Below are 22,669 nucleotides of genomic sequence, written 5' to 3' on the forward strand. Positions count from 1 at the left end.
CGAGCAGAGGCAGCAGTTGTCTCGGTACATGCAGTTAAGAGTCCTTTTAGTGTCTCAGAGGGTGGCTTCAGGCCCTTCAGCACTTTGTCTGGACTGTCTCACCAGGTGGGGAAGGCCGTGAGTGCCTGTCTTTTATAATGTTCTGGTTTTAAAGCAAAAAGTCTCTGGGGAGCATAGGGCCCTAAAAGTCCAAGGCCTGGAATTCTTCCTTTTGCTCTTTCCATTTTAAACAGGAAACATTTGCACTAAGTTATTCCAGGGGGAGAATTGTAGGTTCATTTCAAGGCAGATAATGTTTGTTCATTGCCTATGTCCATGATTTACCCCATGGGCTTAAGCGAGTGCAGCAGAAAACCACATGTTTTGTTTTACTTCATGCAAAACAAGTTCCAGTGGAGTGTGGGAGCCCAGATTAAGAAAGGGGGAGCACGCTTGTGAAACCTCTGCGTGAACAAAAGATAGGTATTGATGGATTGCGAACACCTGATCTGCTGTACCAAAATGATGACTTTTTTAATAAATCTATGCAAAGAATATTTAAACAGTTGATGAGTTCAGTCCCAAAGCCACAGAGCAAGTGTAATTGATTTATACTTTCAGCCCCTGTTCTGGGTCAAAACCCCGCTGTCTTCCTTCAGTTCTGGCTCGCGGAGAAGCTTGCTCTGCAGTCAATGGGAGCTTTTGCCCAAAGTGCAAAGACATTTGCAATCAGACTGGCAAAGACTCCTAATTGAGTTGAACTTTTGGGGATGCTCTGGTGACATGTCTGTAAGAACAATTATTTTTGCCATTTTAAAAGTATTGCTAGTTAACCTGTACTAGGGAAAAATATCAATGCTTCATTAGTGCAAATCATGGAATTAAGATGCAGAAAGCTACAGAGAGGGCTCCATGGCACATCCTCAGGGATGACTTGTTCACATGTTGCGTTTCACGTGAACTAGAGCTTATCAAATCCATACTGATGCAGACAAGTTACAGGGCCATTGTAATATCAGGCCTTCTAGATCACAGGAGTTGTTGGGTTTTTTTTAATCCCATTGGCAGCTTGCCCGTTAAACACAGGTATCGTAGCCTGACATCCCTGGTGTTTCTTCCAGGAGCTCCAGTTTCTGCAGCTATGGTGTTTGGAAAGTTTTACAGTCTGACATGTTAGGAGAAAAAAATAGTAGTAAATGGCTTGGAAAGCACGAATATTTGTGCATGTAAAGCTTATGGGATTTGCAGACTTGCAGACCCAACTCATCTGTTTATCCTCAGGCTAGATAAGACTCAGTCAAACATGCATTGTTTAAAGGACCTTTGTTTCCATTATGGCAAATGGATCACAGGAGGCTGGCTGACTTTGGGAACCGAAGGGCTCCAGTGCTCCCCCATTGTGAAAGGGCTGTGATGTGCGCTGGACCCTTCCTCCAGCCTCCTGGGTGTCACAGACTTTTGTAGCGTGCAGGTGGGAGGCTTGTTATCCTTCAGAAGCTCTTTTGATTCATCTGGACCTGTCATGCTTGAGGTGGCATTTCCTTTCCCAAAGTAAACATAGATTGTGAGTACAATAGCGTGTCGCTGGGCTAGTAGACTGCCTTTTTATGTGCTTTATTATGTTTTTCCTCCTCAGGCGTGGACCTGCAGAGCCACTGGAATATTTAACAGGGCCACGAGTCATATACAAAGAGAGAGATCTTCCGTTCTACCAAGGAGGGCAGCCTGTTGTCCACCCATCAAAGGGGAACTACATCCGCGCGCCAGACACCAGAGTGGCAGAACTGAGGTACCCCCAGTACTACCCAGCCCAGCCCATCTCAAACCAGCATAAAGGACCCCTCCGACAGGACGTGCCGCCTTCCCCTCCTCCGTCCCACCGAGCACCAGCTTATAGTGAAATTGTCCGGCACCGTGGAACCAGTCCAGACCAGTACCAGTACAGGCAACAGGATCCCAGGCAGAAGAACCCCATAACTGCAGCTGTATAGCCGCACACTGAACTTACCAGCACGGCCTGGGAAGAATCCCGTCGGACATCATCCTTGTAGAGTTGTTCCCAAGCGTAGCTGCCTGTAAGAATGGCACACGAGACCTGGAGTCGTTCTTACTGAGCTGGGCTCAGCGTAGGTGCTTTCTAACAGGCAGACTAAAGCCATGTGAGGTACGATGTGTTTTGAGTATGTGAGGTACCAGACAGTTGAGTATTTTTTAATCCCTTTTAAAAATAGAAAGTGGCTGCTGGAAATGAAGCGCAACACTTAATACACCTCAGGGCTATTTACTGAATCCGGTTACACCTATAGAGTACGTAGCTGTCTGTATAAGGGCAGTGGTGACACCAGAGTTTACTTCAGAGTGCTGCTGTAGAGCAATTACGTGAGAACACAGCATACAGTATGGACATCATGCAGAGCTGGGGATCTTGTGTAATCCAGTGCTGTGATCCCAAGTCGACAAGGGACTGCCGCCGAGGCAGCGGCCACATTCCAGGCACGTTCAGACCAGCAACTCTGTGATTTAAGGATGCTGCAGTTCCAGATTTGTAATCTGGCCTCTGTCTTCCTCTTCCCATTTGGTGGTGGCAGCATTTATCTCGTAGCCTTCATTTTTCAGAGTTTGTATAACGAGATTCTCCTCTCATTGCACCTGCTGCATTTGAAGTAAGGCAGAAAGCTTTGTCTGCCACGTTTGGGCAGCCAGCCACCCGAGAAGTGTGCGTCTGTAGATGTGCGTGTGTGTGCTTGTGTTTCTTAGTTATTATACAGTGTGCGCTCCTTAAACGTGAACCGTGGAGGCAGGATCCTCAGCTGCTGCCAATAAGTGTCGCTCTTGGGGTTTCAGTGGAACTGGCCTCTGAGAAGTGGCTGAGGAGGTGACCGTGGGCACGGACTCCATAATGCACATAACGCACCTGTCGGTGTGGTGACCGCCCTCTGTCACCCAAGTGCCAAACTACTCGAGTTCCTGCAGCCAGAGGCCATTAGGCCCGTGGAGAAAGGGGATTTTTCACAGCAAGGGGTGAGGGAAAGACAAGGAGAGCAACAAGAAGAGGTGCGGGATGGAGAGGGGACCAGCAGTGCAGCAGAGCCGTGGGGGTGCCTGCCCACTCCATATATATTTTGTGAAGTTAAGTGGCCTTAATTCCTCGACTTCTGCCTTTTGGGAACGTTACTAAGCTGCTTGGGCTCCTCTCATCAGGGAGAGACTACGACCTGGCCAAGGATTTCTTTGATGTCTTTTTGACACCTTCGGTATGCGACAGATTGAAATCACATAGGTCACTTCCCAGGTATTAAATATCACTGGGAAGGTTTGTCCTGCTGGGAGTGTGTCTCTTTAGCGGATATCCCTGGGAAAAGGGCTCGTTCGAGGTGCGTAAGGCTCAGGGCAGGGTGGTTCTGTGCACCGCTGCTTTCCTGAAGCAACATCGGTAGGGAACGGCCCTGATGAGAAGCAGCATTTAACCCCAGCCAACATTTCTGTACTGCTGGTGAGAGACTGGAACGCGGGGGCACTTGCAGCTGTATGGAACATCTGCATTCACACCCATCTCTGCCAGCTGGGAAGCAGGGCAGAGAAAACAGCTTTGTCAAGGGGGTAGAGGAACATCTCGGTGATCCAGATACAGGGCTGGGTTCCCTGGGGCAGGGGCCAGCACAGCGCTAAGTCCAGTCAGGAGGAAGCATTGGTGGGAGGGAGAGAGGGAGAGGAACGCAGCCGATTACGAAGCGTGTTTGGTTCTTGCTCCATTTCTTTCTGCCCTCTTCCCTAGTAATGTAGGAGGGAAAAACCTCTGGAGGGAGCATTGGGTGTAAAGCTGGATGTCTCTCAGCACCCTCTATAAATAAGGCGCATTCCCCAAGGAAACTCTGCCTGTCGCGTACGTGCTGTACGCAGCCTCGTACTTCTCTCGGAGAGCTTGAGATGCTGTAGGATACTCAGCCAGGACTTGGCAGCCACAGGGTAGCCACTGGTGTTATGAAGGCCTGCTGAAAGTGAAGCGAAAACAAATTAAAATACTTTCCTTTCCCTCCTTGAAATATAACCACTGATACATTTGATCCAGCTGTAAAGAAACTAATACGTTTGCGACAGTGGCTTTATCAAGCCAGGCCACAATTAGGAGCAGCTCTGAATATAAGCTACTGCCTTTATAAATCACTCTCAACTAACCCTTCAAATGGCATCACAGCACAGTGAACAGAGCTTATTTACAGTATTTCAAGAGCCAGGGCCAAATAAAATCTGGATGGAAACAGCTCCTGGGTTATTTATAGCCTTTGAAGGACCTGCACAATTGTCTCCCCGTAACCTGAACCTCTCCTTAACAGCTCCCCGTGACTGCATCGGCTCCACTCGTTTGAGGCAGACAGATCAAACGAACACCACCTGAGCTGTTAATCTTACCCAACAGGTTATTAAATGATGCTTCTGCTGTTAGATCAGTACAGAGCTTCTCCAAAAAAAAAAAAGAAGTGCTACAAGTATAATATCTGGATGCATCCTGCAGGTGAGAAGCTAAGGAAGAAGAACAGTCTGACCTAGCTGAGGGAACAATACCAAAAAGAATTGCAGAGCATCCCTTCAGTCTCTGGTGCCATTGTTCTGGGAGAAAATTGCCATTTGCTGGTTTAATATCTGGTAGAGGTACGGTATTTTCAAAAGCATAATGTGTAACTACAGTATATATAGTCAGATTCTCTGCAGTGTAAAATGTATGATTTTAGCACCATATTGTGGAAAAATATGTACCGTGCAGAATTCACGAGGTGCTACAACTGACGGTTGAAAATACACACTTGCAAAATCCAAAAGAGCCGTTAAGTAACAAGTTGTTCTTTTCCCCATATGTCCATATGTTTGGGAAAATGGTGAGCCTGAAACGCTCTTGACACATAATTGCCTCGCGTTCCCCCATCCAAACGTGCCAGTCCGGTGCTGGGGTTTGCCATACACGTGAGCAGGAGCGGGGACACGGGGGACAAGAGCTGGAAGCTCTGATTTCTTGAGCTGCTTCTGGCGCGGGCCCAGCGGTTGAAAGATTGAGAGACAGAAAAGGAGCCTGTGGATTTTCTGAGTGACCACCCACTAGTGAGCCATGATCTTGGCCTGCAAGCAGACATTACCACTGTGATGCATTATGGTGCAGAAGTCACCCCTCGGATGCATAAAGAAATAGCCATTACCCTTTGTGGGAAAAAAAAAAAGGGGTAACTAAGCATTAAAAAAAAAAAAACGCTTCTGCCTTGAAACAGTGCGTGCAGCCCTGAATTCCGATTCACTCCAGCTTCCTGATCTAGAAATAGCTTCACATGCTGCCTAATTTTTTTACAGATGAATCGTGCTACCTCCTCTCCCCGCCGTCACAGATGTGTTTATGAGAGTCGGTGCTGTGAGTGAATCCTGCCCGCTGCTCTGCCAGGGCCACATCCTGACACTGCTCGCATCAGGGGCTGCTTTGCACTTCCAAATCGCCCTGCACCTCTGCTCTCCCCCCGGCTTGTTCTGCAGAGCCTCGAAGCCTTATGTGCAAATTGGAAGCACTGTTCACTATCTCTGCATAGAAAAGAAGGCTTTATAAGACACCGTTCTGTTGTTGTGGGGGAGAGAGAGGTGTTTGTGACCCTGACAATACCTGTGTGTTTAAGTGAAACTGATTTCAAAATCATGCATGATTGATTTGGGGGAGAAATTCAACACACACTTTGAGAGGTTTTTTTTCTAGTACCACTTCGAAGTTTTTGATCTTTTGTTACATATGGCTATATAAATCTTACCTGGTTTATTTTGCATTAAAATAAAGGCTTTAAGACTATATATGATTATGTGCTTTTATGTTGAGTGTTCTCTTCTTTGTATCTACAAAGACATCCCCACCCCTGGATGTGATTTGATATTAGGAGATCATGCACAATCAGGCCGGATCAGAATTGGTAAGGTGACGTTTTTTTATAAAAAAGCAAACTAACAGCCATGTGCTGTCTTGTAGAAAAAAGCATCACTGGGTTTAAACTGATTCCTTCTCAAATGTGCATTATCTTCAGTTGTAGAGACAGAAGCGAGAGAGAAGTCCCTTGTTGTCTTGATGAGTTTCAGCTTATGCAACTGCGTGTTTGTTGCTGAAGTTGCCCGGGCGGTTTCGTCTCATCCTGGAGCCGTTCGCTTGCTGTTGGTAACACGCGAGCTGTTCCGCAGCCGTGTGGCAGGTACCAGGTCAACCAGCTGAGGCTGCATTTCACCAAGGCAGCTGCAGTGCTTTCTTGCCAGAGATTTAGGACTCCTTGAAAGTTTTACACAGGTACTTAAATTGAGGTACGTGGGTCATTTCACTGAAGCTGATGATACTGCTTTTCGTACTCCAGATTATGCGCGAGCATAAATCTTTGTACGATCAGAGCTATGGGTTGCAGAGTGCGCTGAGAGTCAGGCAAGAGTGTTATGGTAGATGAAGTAATTTTCAAAATAATAGCAGATATTTAAGTGAAAAGTCACTAGAACAGGGAGAAGAACAAATGTAGTCTTTCTAAGATGAAAATTTTGTTTTAGTATCAAGGAGGAAAGAAAGTTATCAAGTCATAGCTTGCACTCATAGCTAAAAACTGGACAAATAGAACACTGATATTTCAGTTTCTCCTGCTGAAGTTGTATAAAGGGTGGTTCTGGGCCCTCAGTTCCAGCAGGACAGGGAACTGCTGGAGAGAGTCCAGCGCAGGGCAACAAAGATGCTGAAGGGAGTGGAGCATCTCCCGTGTGAGGAAAGGCTGAGGGAGCTGGGGCTCTGGAGCTGGAGAAGAGGAGACTGAGGGGTGACCTTATTAATGGTTATCGGTATGTAAAGGGTGAGTGTCAGGAGGATGGAGCCAGGCTCTTCTCAGTGACAACCAATGAAAGGACAAGGGGTAATGGGTTCAAACTGGAACACAGGAGGTTCCACTTAAATATGAGAAGAAACTTCTTCTCAGTGAGGGTAAGAGAACACTGGCCCAGGCTGCCCAGGGAGGTTGTGGAGTCTCCTTCTCTGCAGACATTCCAACCCGCCTGGACACCTTCCTGTGTAACCTCATCTGGGTGTTCCTGCTCCATGGGGGGATTGCACTGGATGAGCTTTCCAGGTCCCTTCCAACCCCTGACACTCTGGGATTAAAGCTGGAAACTCAGTGACCGCAGTTTCGGAAGGTGCTCCTTCTGCCTTGGCGGGGGTCTCCTGTGAGCATTACTGGGGCGCAGAGCACAGCAGCAGCTCAGGGGTGAGGGCTGTGGCAGCTGCGCTGCTTGGACGGCTTTCAGGAAGCAAAATGCCATTATCAGGATAATCCTGCAGCCTCCCAGGAGACATTTAAAAGCCCCAGAGGCCTCTGTCTCCCTGTGCTTGGTGGCTCTGCCCTACAGAGGGGTGCAGAGGTGCTGAGATCGACCTGGCAAGTGTGGGTACAGATGAGAAGGGATCAAATTTGCCAAGCATGGGCCATCCTCTGGACAGGACAGCTCTGCCGCTGTTTGTCCCATGGGCTGGAAGGGAATGCCCAGTGCAGGCAACTGGAGAGACAGGATTGCTCTGGGAATCTGGAGAGATGAGGGAGGGAGAGGGGGAGATGACAGGGAGAGGCAACAGGAAAAGGGATGAGAAATTATAATAGGATGGGAAGGGGGAGACAGGGAGGAGAGTCAGACCTGAGCTGGAAATAGGTGATGGAGAGAAGTGGCGACAAGGAAGGTGGCACTTTCTGATCCGCTGTCCTCTGCTCCTCCATTTGCATTTTGCATCCCAGGCTTGTGACACCTCCACTGAGCCCAGAGAGTCAGGGTCTGTTTGCAGCACAGAACTACCCATGCCTGAGGGAGGAAGCAGAAGGACAAGTAGGAATTGCAAGGAAGCCCATCAAGCAGCACGGGCAGAGACAGACATCCCTTTCCCTCCCAGCTGTACCTGCCATCCCTGCGTCCCACTGATCTCTGAAGTCCCCAAAGCCACAGTGACCTTCAAATACAACTTTTGCCTTCGCTGCTGAGAAGCCTTGAGCCATCTGTGAGCATGGGTAACCAACACCAAGGGTTTTACTGGCACCTGAAAGCGATACAGAGTCCAACCATGCAGCCGTGCAGTGCAGGGTGGGCTGCACCGTCATTACAGAGAGACGCAAGTTGCAGTTACTTTTGAATCAGTTGTTTTGTGGGTAGAGATTGCAAGAAAGCCACAGATTTTATCTCCACCATCTTTTTGCTTGTCTAGAACAAGCCTTTGATGCATGCAAAAGCTGTTTTATTGCTGGTCCTGAACCTGTTTCAGGGGCCAAGAAGGTGATTATAGTCTTTAAAACAGAATTAATTCTCAAACCATTCCCAAAATATGCCTGACAAACTAAGCCAAGCCAGACGAGTTGGCTGTGCTTACAGCAAAAAAACTCAGCACAGGGGAAACGGCCCCGCTTCGCTTTTCCAGAAGAATATCTGCATCTGAAAGAAAATAATTTATTGGGAAATACATACAGTAGAGTAAAATTGCAAAATAAGACATTCAATGAGGATTCTATATAAAACCGTGCCCTTTGCCTCCAGCAGGTAATGAATAAAAATTGTATAAAGAAGCAATGAACATTCAATGTTTTATATTTAAAATACATTTTGTGAGGAAAACAATGTGGCATAGAAGCAGGACTGAAAGGTTCTCCAAGATAATGCCAGAAGCTGCAAGATGTTAGCAGCATTGTCATATAAGTTTCAAGGTGTAGGTTTTTAATTTTCTCTTATGAATCACAGAAGCAGTTGTGAAAACTGTCATTAAAATTCATTACAAGAAAAGTAAACTTCCATTAAAACCTACCCCATTCTTCTCTGAATTCTTGGTACCGGTTAGGAAGCACTGTCTGCTTCTCTGCCAAAACCTTACCTACGCAATGCGATTTAATCTCTAGGCTCTGTTAAATTGGAGTTTTCATACTTCACATCCCTCAATCCAGAGTACAAAAAAAACCCCAGATAAATCGCAGCCTAGATTTTCAAACCAGCAAGCCACGATTTTAAGAGGCTTCATCTGCCTTAATTTTTCTAGGAATGAAAAGAGAATAAAAAGTAGAGCAAATATGAATAAACTAGTTTATGAGTAAATAAAAAGAAATAAAGCAGCCCTCCTTCTTCCCTCCTTTTTCCCTTCCTCTTAGGTATAGATACGCACATACAGACATGCATATATACTTGGGTATTGGTGCTTTCGACCTAAAAGGCAGTTTACCCTTCCGACGTTAGATGCAAGAAGGGTGTTTGTGGCTCTGTTCACAGAGGCACATGCGCACATGCTCTTTACCATAGAGAATGTCTTGCCCTATTTCCCTCTGTCCTTGTTCCTCTCTTCCCTCCCCTGGATGTAAACCCTGCAGGCCAGTCATTTTTCTTCGTATATAAGCAGAGGACAGTGAGGCCTCGGTCCAACATGCGTTTACCGCAGCCGTGCTGCCAGTCTCCCACTCTGGCCCCATCCCACTTGGTCCCACCCCATCCCTGGTGTCCTGTCTCTGACCAGTCGCAGGGATTTTCCTTGCTGCGAGAGGACAGAGGTAACTGAGCTGCTATTGCAAAAAAAACACCGACTTTTTTCTTCGATGGGCTGTTTTTAACATGTTTTTAACATTTCACAACTTCGTCCTCCAAACTGCTTCAATGGCACAACGGAGCAGATAGAGCGGTGATGGAAACAAGGCTAGGGGGACGAGGGTGGGTTGGAGAGTGGTTAGGCTGCCGTTGCTACAAAACAGAAAGGGAAAAGAAAAGCAAGAATGCTAAATCACAGCCAAAGCGCAATGTATTTAGGGGCTTGGATTTGAAAAGCCAAGCACCATCTTCTGCAACGGTTACATTCCTCTGCACGTTTACTTCTGGCCAAGTTTCCTGAGAGCAGAGGCAGCATTCACCAAGTTTGAATTCCTGAGGCTCTTGCCTGTGGATTTTCTTCTGTGTTTAGCATTAGGAAAAGAGGGGGAATTAATTGTAAGGCTTCACTTGGGCTGTGGCTTTTCCCCTTCCTGGGATGAGTTATGCGTGGGGGCACCAAGGAGCCCTGTGACCCCTCTCGCCTTTGCAAGACTGTGGCTAACACACACATCACCTCGATGGCCTGGGGATGTGGTGGAAAGACAGTGTAGCCGTGGGCCCGGCTTTGCAGGGCACGCTGAAGTTCCCACCTACTGGGTCTTCCTGGGACCCCTGAGAGGACAGCGAGGTGGTGGCCAGAGCAGCAGGTCCCAAAGCATGGCCAGGGTGGTCACTGTCACAACAGGGGCTTTATCATGGTGTTTTTTCTGTAGGACTTTTGTTCCCCTGGCAGGGGCTGGCTCAGGGATGCCAGCAAACGGTTCAAGTCGCCCTGCATTGTGGTTTGTATCAGTCACGGGTTTGGCCAGCAGCGGGGATTTTGGCTGGTGCTCCCAGGGCCCTGGAGGCGAGAGAGGAGCCCGTCTGCCAGCTGAGCTTCGCGTCCTCCCTGGCCCCGCACGCCCTGGGGAACAGCGGGAGCCCTTGGCCAGGCGCGGGCAGCCTTCAGGGCAGCATTTCAAGGAGCGTGGCTTTTGTTTTGGCTGTTTGGTTACATGTCTCCTCTTGGATGCTGATGCTGAACAAGAGGCACTTGTTCTCCCGCTAAGTTCAATGGGGTTGAGTCCAGCTGGATTTGTGCTTTAGTGCAGAGAGCCAACATCAGCTGCCCCATCCCAGGAGGGCCTGGGCACAGTGCTGCTTTGGGCACACGTGCTTGTCCCCGCGCTCCCGGCAGCAGGAATGAAAATGCTTTGCGAACAGCCTCGCTGGAGCAGGGTCTGGGTACCAAGCCCACAGGGCAGCTCTCAGGGCCCTCAGCTTTGGGGAGCGTTTTGGTACTTTGTGTACCCAGGATGTGCGGGTTTATCCTCCATCAGCCAAGTAACAAGCTTGTCTGCTTTAATTTGCTAAGCCTTTTTATTTGTAAGAAATCCTGTATTTATTTTTAAAAACTGCTTTCCAATCAGCTCACAAGCCAGAACACCAATCGGTGTGAAAACACAGAAGAGACCCAACAACCGCCGAGCACAGACGGGCGCGTTGCGTGGGTCCCTGATTCAGCTGCAGCGACCAGCCGTGCCGCGCTCTGCCACATCCGAGCCCTTTGCGCTGATGATTAAGCAGGGCGTGGGCTCAGTTTACTTTTACCCCTGCTGTGGGCCTTCTTAAGCTAAGATGTTTTAAGTTGTCCTTATCCTCAGATTAATAAATGCCGCGCTGCGGGAGTGTAAACACAGGAAAAGAACTGGACAGAAAAAAAAAAAAACACCCGAAAAATTCAGGCTGGTGTTGGGCAGTCAGGACATTTCTTTTCCTAACAGGATATGGGATCAGAGGGAAAAAAAATGCTTTATGTAACACGTGTCTGAGGGGCAGGGGGGTCAGTAGACAAATGGAGCGTGTTGCTGGCTGAGCTGCAGAGCACAGGAGGTGAGTTCGGCAGCAGGTCCTGCAGTGGTGTGTCCCCCAGCTGGGCCATGGGCAGGTGAGGAGCTGGCTCAGGTGCGTGGCTGCTGTGGGCACACACACACAAGCCCCACACCCAGCAAAGGGGCCAGCAGCAGAGCTCCTGGCCAGCTTGCCAGTGCCTGTGAAGGCAGAGCTCATCCTCTCCATCACTCGTGTGTCCCAGCATCTTCTTCAAATGCAAACTTCCTCTTGAGATGTGGCCGGTTTTCTCCTCTCACAAAGGTTGGTCACAGGAGGAACCCTGGTGTGGGTGCATTTTTGCTCCTGTCAGCCAGGATCCCTCTGTGCAGGCACAACACACGCAGGGACCAGCCCCTTGGACAAGGGGGTGGCTGTCCCTGTGCAGCCCCCCAGGCCACGCCGCAGGAGCGGGGAGATGTTGGGCTGCAGACAAAGCCAGGAAGCTGTTGCGGGTCAGGCATTTCAGGGGAGGGAATGATTTCCACAACAATAAACACATCTGATTATTTGATTAGAGGGATGAGGAGGTCCCCAGGAGGAGGGCTTCACACACAAAAGAGGCGTAACTCATGCCCCCACTAGCAGTGACAGGGCAGGAGGATGATGGCAATGTCCTACTGAGGCTTTAATCAGCCGGGGTCAAGCTTGCAGGCTGCTAACACAGCTGAAAACCAAGTAGAAGGAGGTTCACGCCACAGCATCACTCCTGGCCCCCTCCCAGCCCTCGACTCTTTTCCACAGCCCTTCACCCCCATCTACAGAGTGAGATGGGGCTCTCTGGGCAGGTCCTGCCCCCCTGCAGCCCCATCCCCTCTGAGCCCCACAGCACCGGGCATCACAGAACATCCCTCTACTCCTGCCACTTATTCATCTGCATCTCCTGTCACAAGCTGGTGAAAGAGGCTCCTCGTGTCCCCTTGCCACCCCTCGTGCCGTGATGCAAGTGGAGAGATGCTGAAGTGCTGGCATAGCAGGGTGGCGGCGCAGAGGGGATCGTTTTCCAGTTCCACCTCTCCTGGGCACTTCCATAGCCTGGTCACAGTCAAGAGCACTTGGGTGTCTTCCTGTCCCCTGGAGGGTCCAGCTGTCCCCTTCACCTCTGTGATGAGAAGCCCCCATGACCTGGCTGCATTTCGAGGGGTGGTTCTCCTCAGTAGTTCCAAAAGCTGGTGATCCTGTGATTAAGTGATGGTCCTGGATGGAGGTTGGATAAAGTGTTTAGTGTAGCTGTTTTACAGCTGTTCTGTGCCTAAGACAGGCGGCTCCAAAGCCTTGACACCCCAATAGCTCGACTCATCCTGCAGGGAGCCCCAGGGCACAAAGGCACCATGTGTGTATAGAAAGGGCTTGGAGATCTGAGCTGTGCCTTTAATCTCCCTTGGACCGAGCTACAGTTCGTGTAAAAGTAACTTGTATTTGGCCCATACAATCGTAGTACTTGGAAGCGAGAGCAAGAAAGAGACTTGGCACTCTCCAAGAGGTTGGAGTTCTCCTAGATCTTTACAAACACAACACAATTAACCCTTTTGAGAGAGAGAGAGAGAAACCCTTCTTGTCTCCTGCATGGAGGGGAGCACTGGCTGCATGCAGAAATCAATGGCGCTCCAAAAAGCAGGGTAAGCAAAGCGAAACAAAAAACAAGTAGCTCTTATTTCAAATACACGTCTCTACACAGAGCTGTGTTGCATAGGTGAAGTATATAGATCAATGTGTGGGCAAGCCCTGAGATTTTGATCACAGGTTTCATCCAAGAGTTTATCTAGTGCCAAAAATATAAAACAAATGTGCCTCTGCCTTTGGTGCTGGGGCAGTGGAAGTGTGTGCTGTGCATGCTTCACAGCCTCTCCCGCTCCCCAAGCTCTTTCCAAGCTATCTGAGCAGCCAAGGCCACAAGGAAAGATTTGCCACAGTCTGTTTGTCATCTCACACTCTCAGTAAATCATCCCAATATCATCTGGCTCAGAGTGCCTAGGAATCCCAACAACCTTGGCAGAAAGTGTGGGTAATGGACTGGGAAATCCAGTGGAAGAGTTTTGGGGAACATGAGACCGTAAGATACGACTCTTCCCTGATGTGCCTCGAGACCTTCGGTCTCTGCCCAAGAGCGCAGCTGGAAAGCAGCCCTTTAAAAGGACACTGCTTCAGAGATATTGACTTACTGGTGGCCTGGGTACAACTCCCCATGAAACTCCAACCTGAGATATGTGTGTCGCTAAGAGAAAACCATCTGCAGCCTGCCCCTTGGAGGTGCCATCTCTCTTTATAGAAGAGAAGGGGATGGCAAGAGTCTGTATTACTTTCCGACATCCTCTTTGAGGAGTCATATATTTCAGTGGGACTAGTCACTCAAAACTGTCTAATGGCACAATGGTCAGAGCTCCTTCCCTCCTTCCTCACGGTGGCTGCTGCAGAGGGACAGTGATGCTAAAAATAACATTGCTGTCCGAAAATATCTTGACTTATTTGAGGGTGTATGTGTAGAGGGAGCGTGACCCACGCAGCCCTGGGGAAGCAGAGCAGGGAAACCATGAGCTCAGGGAATAGGGAAAATGTTGTGGAGCAAAAAAAGCTGTTCGTGTCACTTTCTCATAACTACAGGCTCTGAGGTGATTACCAATGGAACCGATATGTTCAGCTTAAGCTAACGAAAAACGAAGGGAAGAAAGATGCCCTCCCCAACCTGCACCCACATTCTCATTTGCTTTGGGCAAAAAGCAAAATCAAACATGCCTAGATATGAACTCTCTACCAGAAGCAGTATTTTATACCCACTCACAGAGCAGAAGTGACTTCGTGTGGTGTACAGCAGTGGGAATTCAGGCATGTAATGTAATAACAAGAAGGGATTTTTAGATTTGTCTCAGGAACCCTGCTAGCTCAGACATTATAGAAAAGAATCCCAAACCTTCATGTCCATCTAGGTCTTTTGAGCGAAATATGTCACCAGTTTGAGCATAGTTCTTTACTTTGAAAAATTGTTGCAGGAAATGCAGGCAAACAGCATCTTACACCTGAACTGCACATTACCACCCCTCGGCTCTTTACTAGTGCAATTAAATGCCACAGAGCAACTGCTTAACCAACTTATTCGCTTAGTAAACTGTTCATTAGTCTTTTGCATGGGATGTGGCAGCACAGGGTTCAAGCCTGCATCAGGGCTTCCATGCAAAACCACAGGGCGAGTAATGAGGAAAAGTCTTCTAGTGCTGCCTCTGGGGGTGAAACAGCAACACAACACAGCAGACCAGGACAGGACGTGAAAAATACAGTATGCGCTTGGAGCTGACAGCCATAATGTAACGTGACCCCAGTCACACTGGTATTTGATTAGCGAACGCAAAGGGATTGGGAAACAGCCCTGCTCTTAGGAGAAAGAAATCTTTCATATCCCCTATAGTCAAGCCCTCAGCTTTGTTTTATCTGGGAGATGGTATCTGAACGCTTTAGCAGAACAGGCTGTTGTACCAGAGCGCGTTAGTCCCCCCGTGTGCCTGTGCACAGGAGTTTCCCCCGGGGGTGCCAGCTGAAGAGGTGGCCTGTGGCAGTCCCAGAGGAACCTGTGGCAGACTCCAGCGTGGTCTGTGAGCCTCCCTGCACGCAGGGCTGTGGCTCTCATACCGCGGATAAGCAGAGCTTGCAAATTTGTGTGTGATGCTTTGATTATCGGGAGCTGGCCGGGGAGAGGAACAGGAGACTATTTCACTCAGCTCAGTTTTGCTCCTGAAGTCTGCCCCGAAATTTCACCTCCCTCGGAGTGAGGTAAATAAGCAGTCAAAACCCTGTGGGTATACTGGAGCCTGCAGTGCCGGGGAGCAACTGGTGTGTCTGATTTTGCAGTGAACGTCCAGGTGCAATCTCAGCAGTGCTGCTACTGTCTGCCTTTCAAGCAGATGTCTTCATCCGAAGCTCCCGCCACCACCCCGCTCCCTTTGTGTGCCGGCACGGGGAGGACGGGAGCGGGAGACAATATAAATTAATATCCATTGGAATGACAGCAGCTGGTGCCTTGCATAGCTGTGAACACGTGTCTTAGAAGTAAAACTGTAGAGCTGAATGTTTATGCTTGATCAATTACAATAAAACAATAGATGGGTTTTTTTTTTTCCCAAGTGGGAGGGGGTGGGAGGAGGGAGGCTTCAGCCATGAGATTATTTTCTGCTTTTCTGTGGTAATGATAGCTGCAAAGAGCATGGGGCCGAGTTACTGAAGGGACTGGCAAACAGCAGCTTCTGGGAGCCCACTGATTCCTGCTTCTTGGCAGCACTTTTGAAAAACAAAATCCACGTGGGGCTCGGTCTGCAAACTTCTTAACATTGAAGAGGGACAGACTGAGCTGCCCGGAGCGAGGAGCGTGTGGGAATGAATTGGGCAATGCGTGAGGATGCGTGTACTATGTGTAGAGGCCTTCAGCTCTAATACGTCATTTTGTTGTGTTTCATTGCCTACAAGCTCCCCTGGTCCCCTGGTCCTGTCAGAGGAGTGTCCTGTTAGTGGCTGCACTGTGGCACAGGAGTGAGCCCAAGGCCCTCAGTTCCAATTCCTCAGCAGCTCTAATGGCAAACACAGCCTGTCCCCTTCCCCCCTACATCCGCAAAAAGAAAAAAGAGAAATTGAGTTACATTTTGCAATAATTCTAATGGAAATGCTAATGGGATGAACAGCGATACGAAGCCAGTGAATGACCCAGCAATTTCATCTGTTCTGGCAACAGATGACCATCTAAACCATGTTCAAGCAATTCTTCCTCTCATTAGCAGGACAATAACTCATACACACAAATCCATAGGCATTTGCTATAATTTTTTAACATGGCTGGAAATAGAAGTAAGCACATGCAGTGCGCGAGCATTACAGCATGTGTCGGCTGTAAATCTGTCTGGAAGTGGCCTGATCCTGTTCCTGGTTAAACCAGTGGGAATTTTGCCATTGGCTTCGATGGAATCCATTGGACTTATTTTAAAGTGGGACTTTGTTTCCTTGGAACACAGCTCTCAGATTCACAGCTACATTTCAGTACTTGGCTTGAACCCCCATCAATTCACCTTTCATGTGTTTAACAGATGGGGCTGCTGTGCCGCTCACCTTCTGTTATGATGTTCTCCTCTGGGTGACGGCCACCCAGGACCTGACATGGATGGGACCCATAGCTGTGATACGGGACTGAGCCGAGAGAAGGAGGGAGCTCACATTGCTTTCCCTGGGCACCTTCGGTCTAAATATTTTAGAGGACTTTGAAGAGAAAGCCGCTGCCTCCGTATTTTTCAGCAGTGGCAGGTGAAAAGCCAAAAAGTTTTATAGAGCACAGGGGAGAGACGTGAGTGGTGGGGAGGAGCACAGGGGCCTCTGCTCTGCCTGGAATGGGTCTGGTAACTCGGTGTTGTGTCACGTAAAATTGCAATCATTACAGCTTTCCTGGGCCACCTGTAGCCCTTTGGGAAAGGGCTATGTTGCAAGTATTAAGATATACTTTTATGCTTCTAGCTAGAGTTTGTGAGGAAAAGAGGCTTATATATACGACCCTGTGTTTCTCTGCTGCTGCCACAGTAACTTCTGAACCATTGGACAATTTCACCAGGAATAAAAATCTCCCACAAGGTTTGTAAAAACAGCTGGGGAGATAGGACAGAGAGACCACATTAGTGCTATCATGACAGGAAAAACCCGAGCTCAACCTTTATTACACACTCGTGGATCCAACCACATGCTAAGCACCTCTAGGAAAGCAGCGCTCATTTGTCCCAGTGGTCACAGAGCTAATTGCTTCATTGATATTCATTTTTGGTGGGCACAGTGTGATGAATCCAGCTCTCTTTTTTTCCCTTCAAAGAGTGCGCTGTCGTGCTGCTCCTTTCTCGCATTGTCCGCGCTCCCACCTGGCCTCCTCGGCCCCCCCTTCCCAGCTCTGCCTCTGCCGGCTCCCCACAAAGAGCCCCAGGCTCCTCTGCCAATTGTCTTCTCACTTTCCAGGGAGACATTTCTTCTCCTTCACACTCTCCTAGCAGCGTGTCATCTAAGCCCCCTCTCTCTTTACTCACCCAGGGCACCCCGGCTCAGCTGTTGATGCTTTACAGCTTGTCCCTCCACCCTCCCATCCGAAATTTCCACCACAACAAAAAACTCAGGAATGAGGCAATTAATATGTATTATTTCAATAGGAGGCTTAAAAACAAAAAGCTTTTGCAACAACTTCCCAGTCAGAACCACGGAGACTATTGTAAGGCAGAAAAACCTAAGAAACGGCAGCTGTAAAATATATTTAAAAGCCTTTATTCTTCCCTATCACAATGTGGCAAAAGAGACTAAATACAGCTTTCCATTTGTTTAACTAAAAGCTGCCATTCCTCAGTCTCTTTGATGATAATGATACCCACAGTTACAATCAAACTCCAACACACACGTGGAAAACTTTGAGCTCTGTACCAACTTTGCACAATGTATTATTAATAGTGAGATCTGCGAACCCAGATGCTCTGAGGTGCGGAGAGCAAGGGAAAGCCCGACTGTGCCAGGCTTGTGGCTGATGCTGATAAATGTAGCACACTGAGGAGGTGAAAGAACAACCTGCAGCTGAGGATTGTCTGTATTACAGTAGCCACCAGACCCACTGTGCTGCGCATGGGGAGAGACCATTCGTGAGTTCAAAATCAAGCAGAGAAGTCAGACAAGGTATGGGAGAGAAAATGCGTTAGCAGTCCCATTTTGCTAACGAGGAAACAAAATACAGTATGGTAAAGGTCCAGTATTGCCAACAGGTTTACACTGAGTAGGGTCCTCGATCACTTGTCTGGCTCAGGAGGACCAAACACTCCACTGAGTCTCCTAATCTGCAGCTGCGTGCCCACAAAACCACTCCTCATTTCAGAATAAGTGGTTGTTTAATGCATCTCTTTACTACAGCAAGTTCTTGGTGCTCAGTCCTGAGTTTGAACTACTGAGAAACAAAGTCTGAATTTGTGGAGGGCCACAAGCTCCTAATGTCCTGTGAAGAGCACAAGGGCGAAAACAGCGTCCTGCCATACAAATCATTCCGAATTATTGTTGTGCAGGTCCCAGTCTCCTGGAGGACCATCCAGTGTAGTTACCTGAGGCATGGGCCTCAGTGCCATCCTATTGACTGTGAGGCAGCCTTAGCACCATTGATTTCCATGAGAAGTCACGCAGAAAAATCAGTGGGGTCTGCATGCAGGATCCTGGGGAGAGAGGGAAGATACCTCTTAGGAAAAAAGAGCTACTCTGCAACAAGCAACCCCATCCCCAAAAGGAAAGGGTGATGACTGTAACTCAAGATGTTCACAGAAAGGGAAAGGAAGCCGGGCAGCGCTCCTCTGAGATTATGGATTTCTTGTCCAGGAAGCGCCGTAAATGCGAGGTCTGGCTTGAGATGCTCACGTGTGTCAAAGGGAGGATTACAAAGACAATCTTCAGCCTGATACATCCAGCAGAGCTGTCTCCAGCATCGCTTTGACATTTCTAGGAAGGTAAGCATGTACATAAGTCCTGCGCCAAACATGCTTTGCAATGTTCTGAAAACACAGTGGTGTTTGGCTATGATAAAAACGCAGCCCAGCCTTGCTTCCAGCTATCAGCTGGGATCCTCCAGGTCTGTTCCCTTTCCTGTTCTCATCTGTCTTTTATTAGCAGAATATACACGGCCTTTGCTGTTCTGAGGTTGCTTTTTGGGGTCACTGACACATGCTTGGTGATGTCAGGTGAGAAGCAGGGGCTCCCTTCGGCTTTCTCATCCTCACCTAAGTGCTCCATGTTGAAAACCCACCTCTAAATAACTGACTACCCAGCAGCATCAGAAGAAAGTTCCTACCTCTGATACTGCACAGGCATAGTCAAATGGCAATCTCTCCCTTAACAGTTTACAACTCCGCTAAATGCAGAAGTAATCCACAGGTTGTCATCCCCGTTGTATCTGGCTCTTGGTTTTAGTCTGCTTTGTCTCTTCAGACTGTAAACTGTTTGAGGCGAGAACTGTCTTTGACTCTCTGTTTGGACAGCAGAGGGGTCCCAGTCCTTGCAGAGCCAGGTACCGTAATACAAATAAGGCACAATAATTTATTTTAAAATGAACATCAAAGACAATAAAAGATTAAAAAGGAAAGAAAACCTGCATAGCTGAAGGCTTCCCCCGTGACAGTGCTCCAGAAGAATGTGCTATCTGCTGGAGGGAGTGTCTAACCCCAGTTTCTGGGATGGCCGTGCAATGTACCACGGGAGCCAACGCCGGAATGCGCCCGGGCACAGGGGGAGAGGAGAGGTCAAAAGCTAAAGCACGATAAGCAAAGGAGAAAGCCCTTTAAAATATACACACGCATTTTCTGGCCAGGATCTACCAAGCCAAGAGCCAAAGCATGATAATGGCATTTTGTTTATAAGGAAAAAGGCATCACTTCTGGCCTAAGAATTTGTTTGCCAAGTGGTGTCTAAATGGGGGTGTCTAAATGCCTTGTTGCTTTAAAAATTTGTGTGTTTTTAAAGAGGTGTTTTAATAAGATTGCTGGCGTGGCCCTTTATAATACCAAGCACACAGCCCTGTAAGTACTTGCTACAGAGCATGACACTTACACGGTGGAAGCCAGCCCGGCAGAAGTCGATGGCACCACTTACAGTTAAAGACGTCATGCTGGCTTTGCATGCTCAGCGACTTGGGTCACATCCAGATGTCACTGAAGTTGATGGATGGACTCCGACTGGCTTCAGCAGACTTTAAATGAGGCCCTTGCTTTGCGACTGCAACTGGGTAGGGGTCCACAAACGTGCCCCTCTAATTCAGTCTGTGGAAAATTTGCTGTTGACCCTTCCTGGAGTGTGGTCCAGCTGGAGCTTCTCCAACATGACGCCAACTGGATGCTGCTCTGTGGGGAGGGACCTGCAGAGACCACGGTCCATGGTGCCTTTAGGAGATGAATGTGCAGAGCTTGGGACACCTCACGCTAGCAAGAGGTTATTTGACTTTTATTTTTCAAGAGTCTTAACTGCACCCCACTGTTACAGTGGGGCAAGAAACTTAAGCCCAGTTCAGTGCCCTCAGTAGCAAAGCCAACAGCGCTGCCAAGGCCTGGTGGAGGGACGGAGAGCGTTTACAGTGCCACAATCTCCTCTTTGCAGGTGAGGAGAAGCTGGGGGAGACTGGCACCTTTCTCACAAGCTGTATGTGACCCCCTCGTCTCTTCCATTTCCCCTTCCAGGTCCTTTCACTGTGCCAAACAACAGCATGCAATCATCTTGTGGGGTTATTTCTGCCTAATGTACCCACCCAGTGGGATTTCAGTGAACATTAAAGCGGTAGATGGAGCCTTTAATGAAGTTAACCTGCTGAAACCAGGAGAGTGTTTGGTTGAAGTACACCTGAAAGCCCTGGATTACACAGCAGCCGCTTCAAAAGAAACCCATTGCCTCCTTTCATACTGCTGCCGTATTGAGAAATAATACAGCACCTTTATATTCAGCCTAATTTAGTCAGCCTGCTGAAGTCTGAAAGCTTTTTTTTATTAACTCTGAAGATGCAGGGGCTTTCCTCCCCCAGCCGACCCCCCCGCGCAGGCTGTGCTCGGAGCAGGCCCCCAGCAGCACGTCTCAGCACCTCCATTAGTTTGCTTCTTCCATTCTCTTCCCTGTTTTCTGCCATTTATTCACTTTGCCCCATCTCTTTGTTTCTTTCACCACCTCCCTTCTCTGTTCTTCTCTCCTTTTTCCTCTGTTTTTTCCCTCCCTTCTTTTCATTTCTGCTTTGCAGAAATGCGCTCCCCTCATTTCCCTTGCAGCGGTGTCACCCCCTGGCTCTCCCGCAGCTCTCTGCCAGCTCCTGGCACCCTGCAGTCAGGCTGGCAGCTGGAAAAATGGGGGGGACACACATGTTAGGAGGTGTGTGGGCCAGCACTGACCCACTGCAGCACCCACAGAGCCAAAGGGGCAGGCTTGGCTCACCCCGCAGCCGCTGCTTGCAACTGCAGATCGGTGGGCACGGTGCTCCCCATGAAAAATTAACTGGGCAGCTTGCTAATTAAGCCACCTCTACAGCAGGAGTTTATGGAGTTGAATGCAACACGCCAAACTGCTTTCTCCAAGTTGGGGTATTGGCCAGCTTTTTGAACACAGACGAATTCCCGAGCAAATAGTCTGGCTGAAGACTAGGGCTAATGGCATGCTAAGGTAATTATTGGCTATTTGTGGCTATAAAATGAGATCTCGTAATCATGCACCTGATAGACTAATAAAAACATTTTATATGATGCACTTAGAGCTTTTTAGCTGCGGATCTCAAAGCACTGTCTGGAGGAGGAAAACTGCAGCGAGAAGTCTGCGCTCCAGCAAGGAGTCAGGGAGACAACCCACAACGTCTGCCCCCACGCTCCCGGTCCTCGGTTATCCTGCCAAAAGTGTTTGAGTCCCACTCTCCTGCTGACTACAATACTTATGGTTTTGTCTGGGCTGGGTATCATTTTTCCCCACTCTCATTCCTAACCCTGTTTCAGTCGTACCATGTTGTTTTCTCTGGAAGGCTGTCAAGTTCTGTGTTGGAAATAGTGTGTTTTGACATAAAACTGGGGGAGAGACCTTGTTTGTCCAGCTACTCTGGAGCCCGGAGAAGGTTACAGGAATTCACGATGCCTTGGTTTCAGTTTTATTTTCTTTTAAAATCAGGATTGAGAAAGACTCTAAGGAGAAGCTGGGGGGTTTCCTGCTTTACAGACACCTCCTGATGGCCAGTTCACAGGGTGAGAAGGACTCACTTAGAAAGAGGAAGCTGTGATTGAAAAGAAAGGAGGCTGTGTGATCAATGTTGAGAAGGAGCTGCGATTAGAGGGAAGAGAAGAAGGGAAACCCCTGGTCAGCAGCAAGGAACTAGGCAAAGCTGGAGGACATGAAGGCTTTCTGCTGGAGGGGAGGAGACAGATGGGGAAATTTCACCGCATCACAGCTCTGACTAATGCTTGGGCTGCAAAATTCCTTCAACCAAATTTAATGCAGATGGTACATTAAATATTACAGTACCATTAAATTACATATTGTCTCATTTTCAGTGAGGTTCTGTGGATGTTTCTGACTTACAGATATGGAAAAATGCCGCAGTTCCCGATGGGTTTGGCAAGTGCTTACTCATGGGTTTTAAATACCCACAAGAGGACTGAAGGGAGAGCAGAGCCCTGAGCCCTTTGTCAGAAGCAGGACTTCCACAGCAAGGAGAGCTGATGGAGTCCACCTGGAGCAGGGAGCAGCT

At 48.5% G+C, this 22,669-nt stretch overlaps 1 protein-coding gene across 2 annotated transcripts in view; it reads left to right on the plus strand.

Moving 5' to 3' along the window:
• PARD3B (par-3 family cell polarity regulator beta) overlaps window positions 1-5,799 on the plus strand; it is a 358,048-nt gene extending 352,249 nt beyond the window's left edge. For both annotated transcript variants that reach the window (XM_082056631.1, XM_082056632.1), the window contains one exon: window positions 1,616-5,799. In XM_082056631.1, coding sequence (XP_081912757.1) covers window positions 1,616-1,970 — 355 coding nt within the window. In that variant the 3' untranslated portion in view covers window positions 1,971-5,799. The remainder of the gene's footprint in view (window positions 1-1,615) is intronic.
• The last annotated feature ends 16,870 nt before the right edge of the window (window positions 5,800-22,669 follow it).

This window comes from Streptopelia decaocto, assembly GCF_964273445.1.
Source record: "Streptopelia decaocto genome assembly, chromosome: 6".
Classification (NCBI taxonomy): Eukaryota; Metazoa; Chordata; class Aves; order Columbiformes; family Columbidae; genus Streptopelia; species Streptopelia decaocto.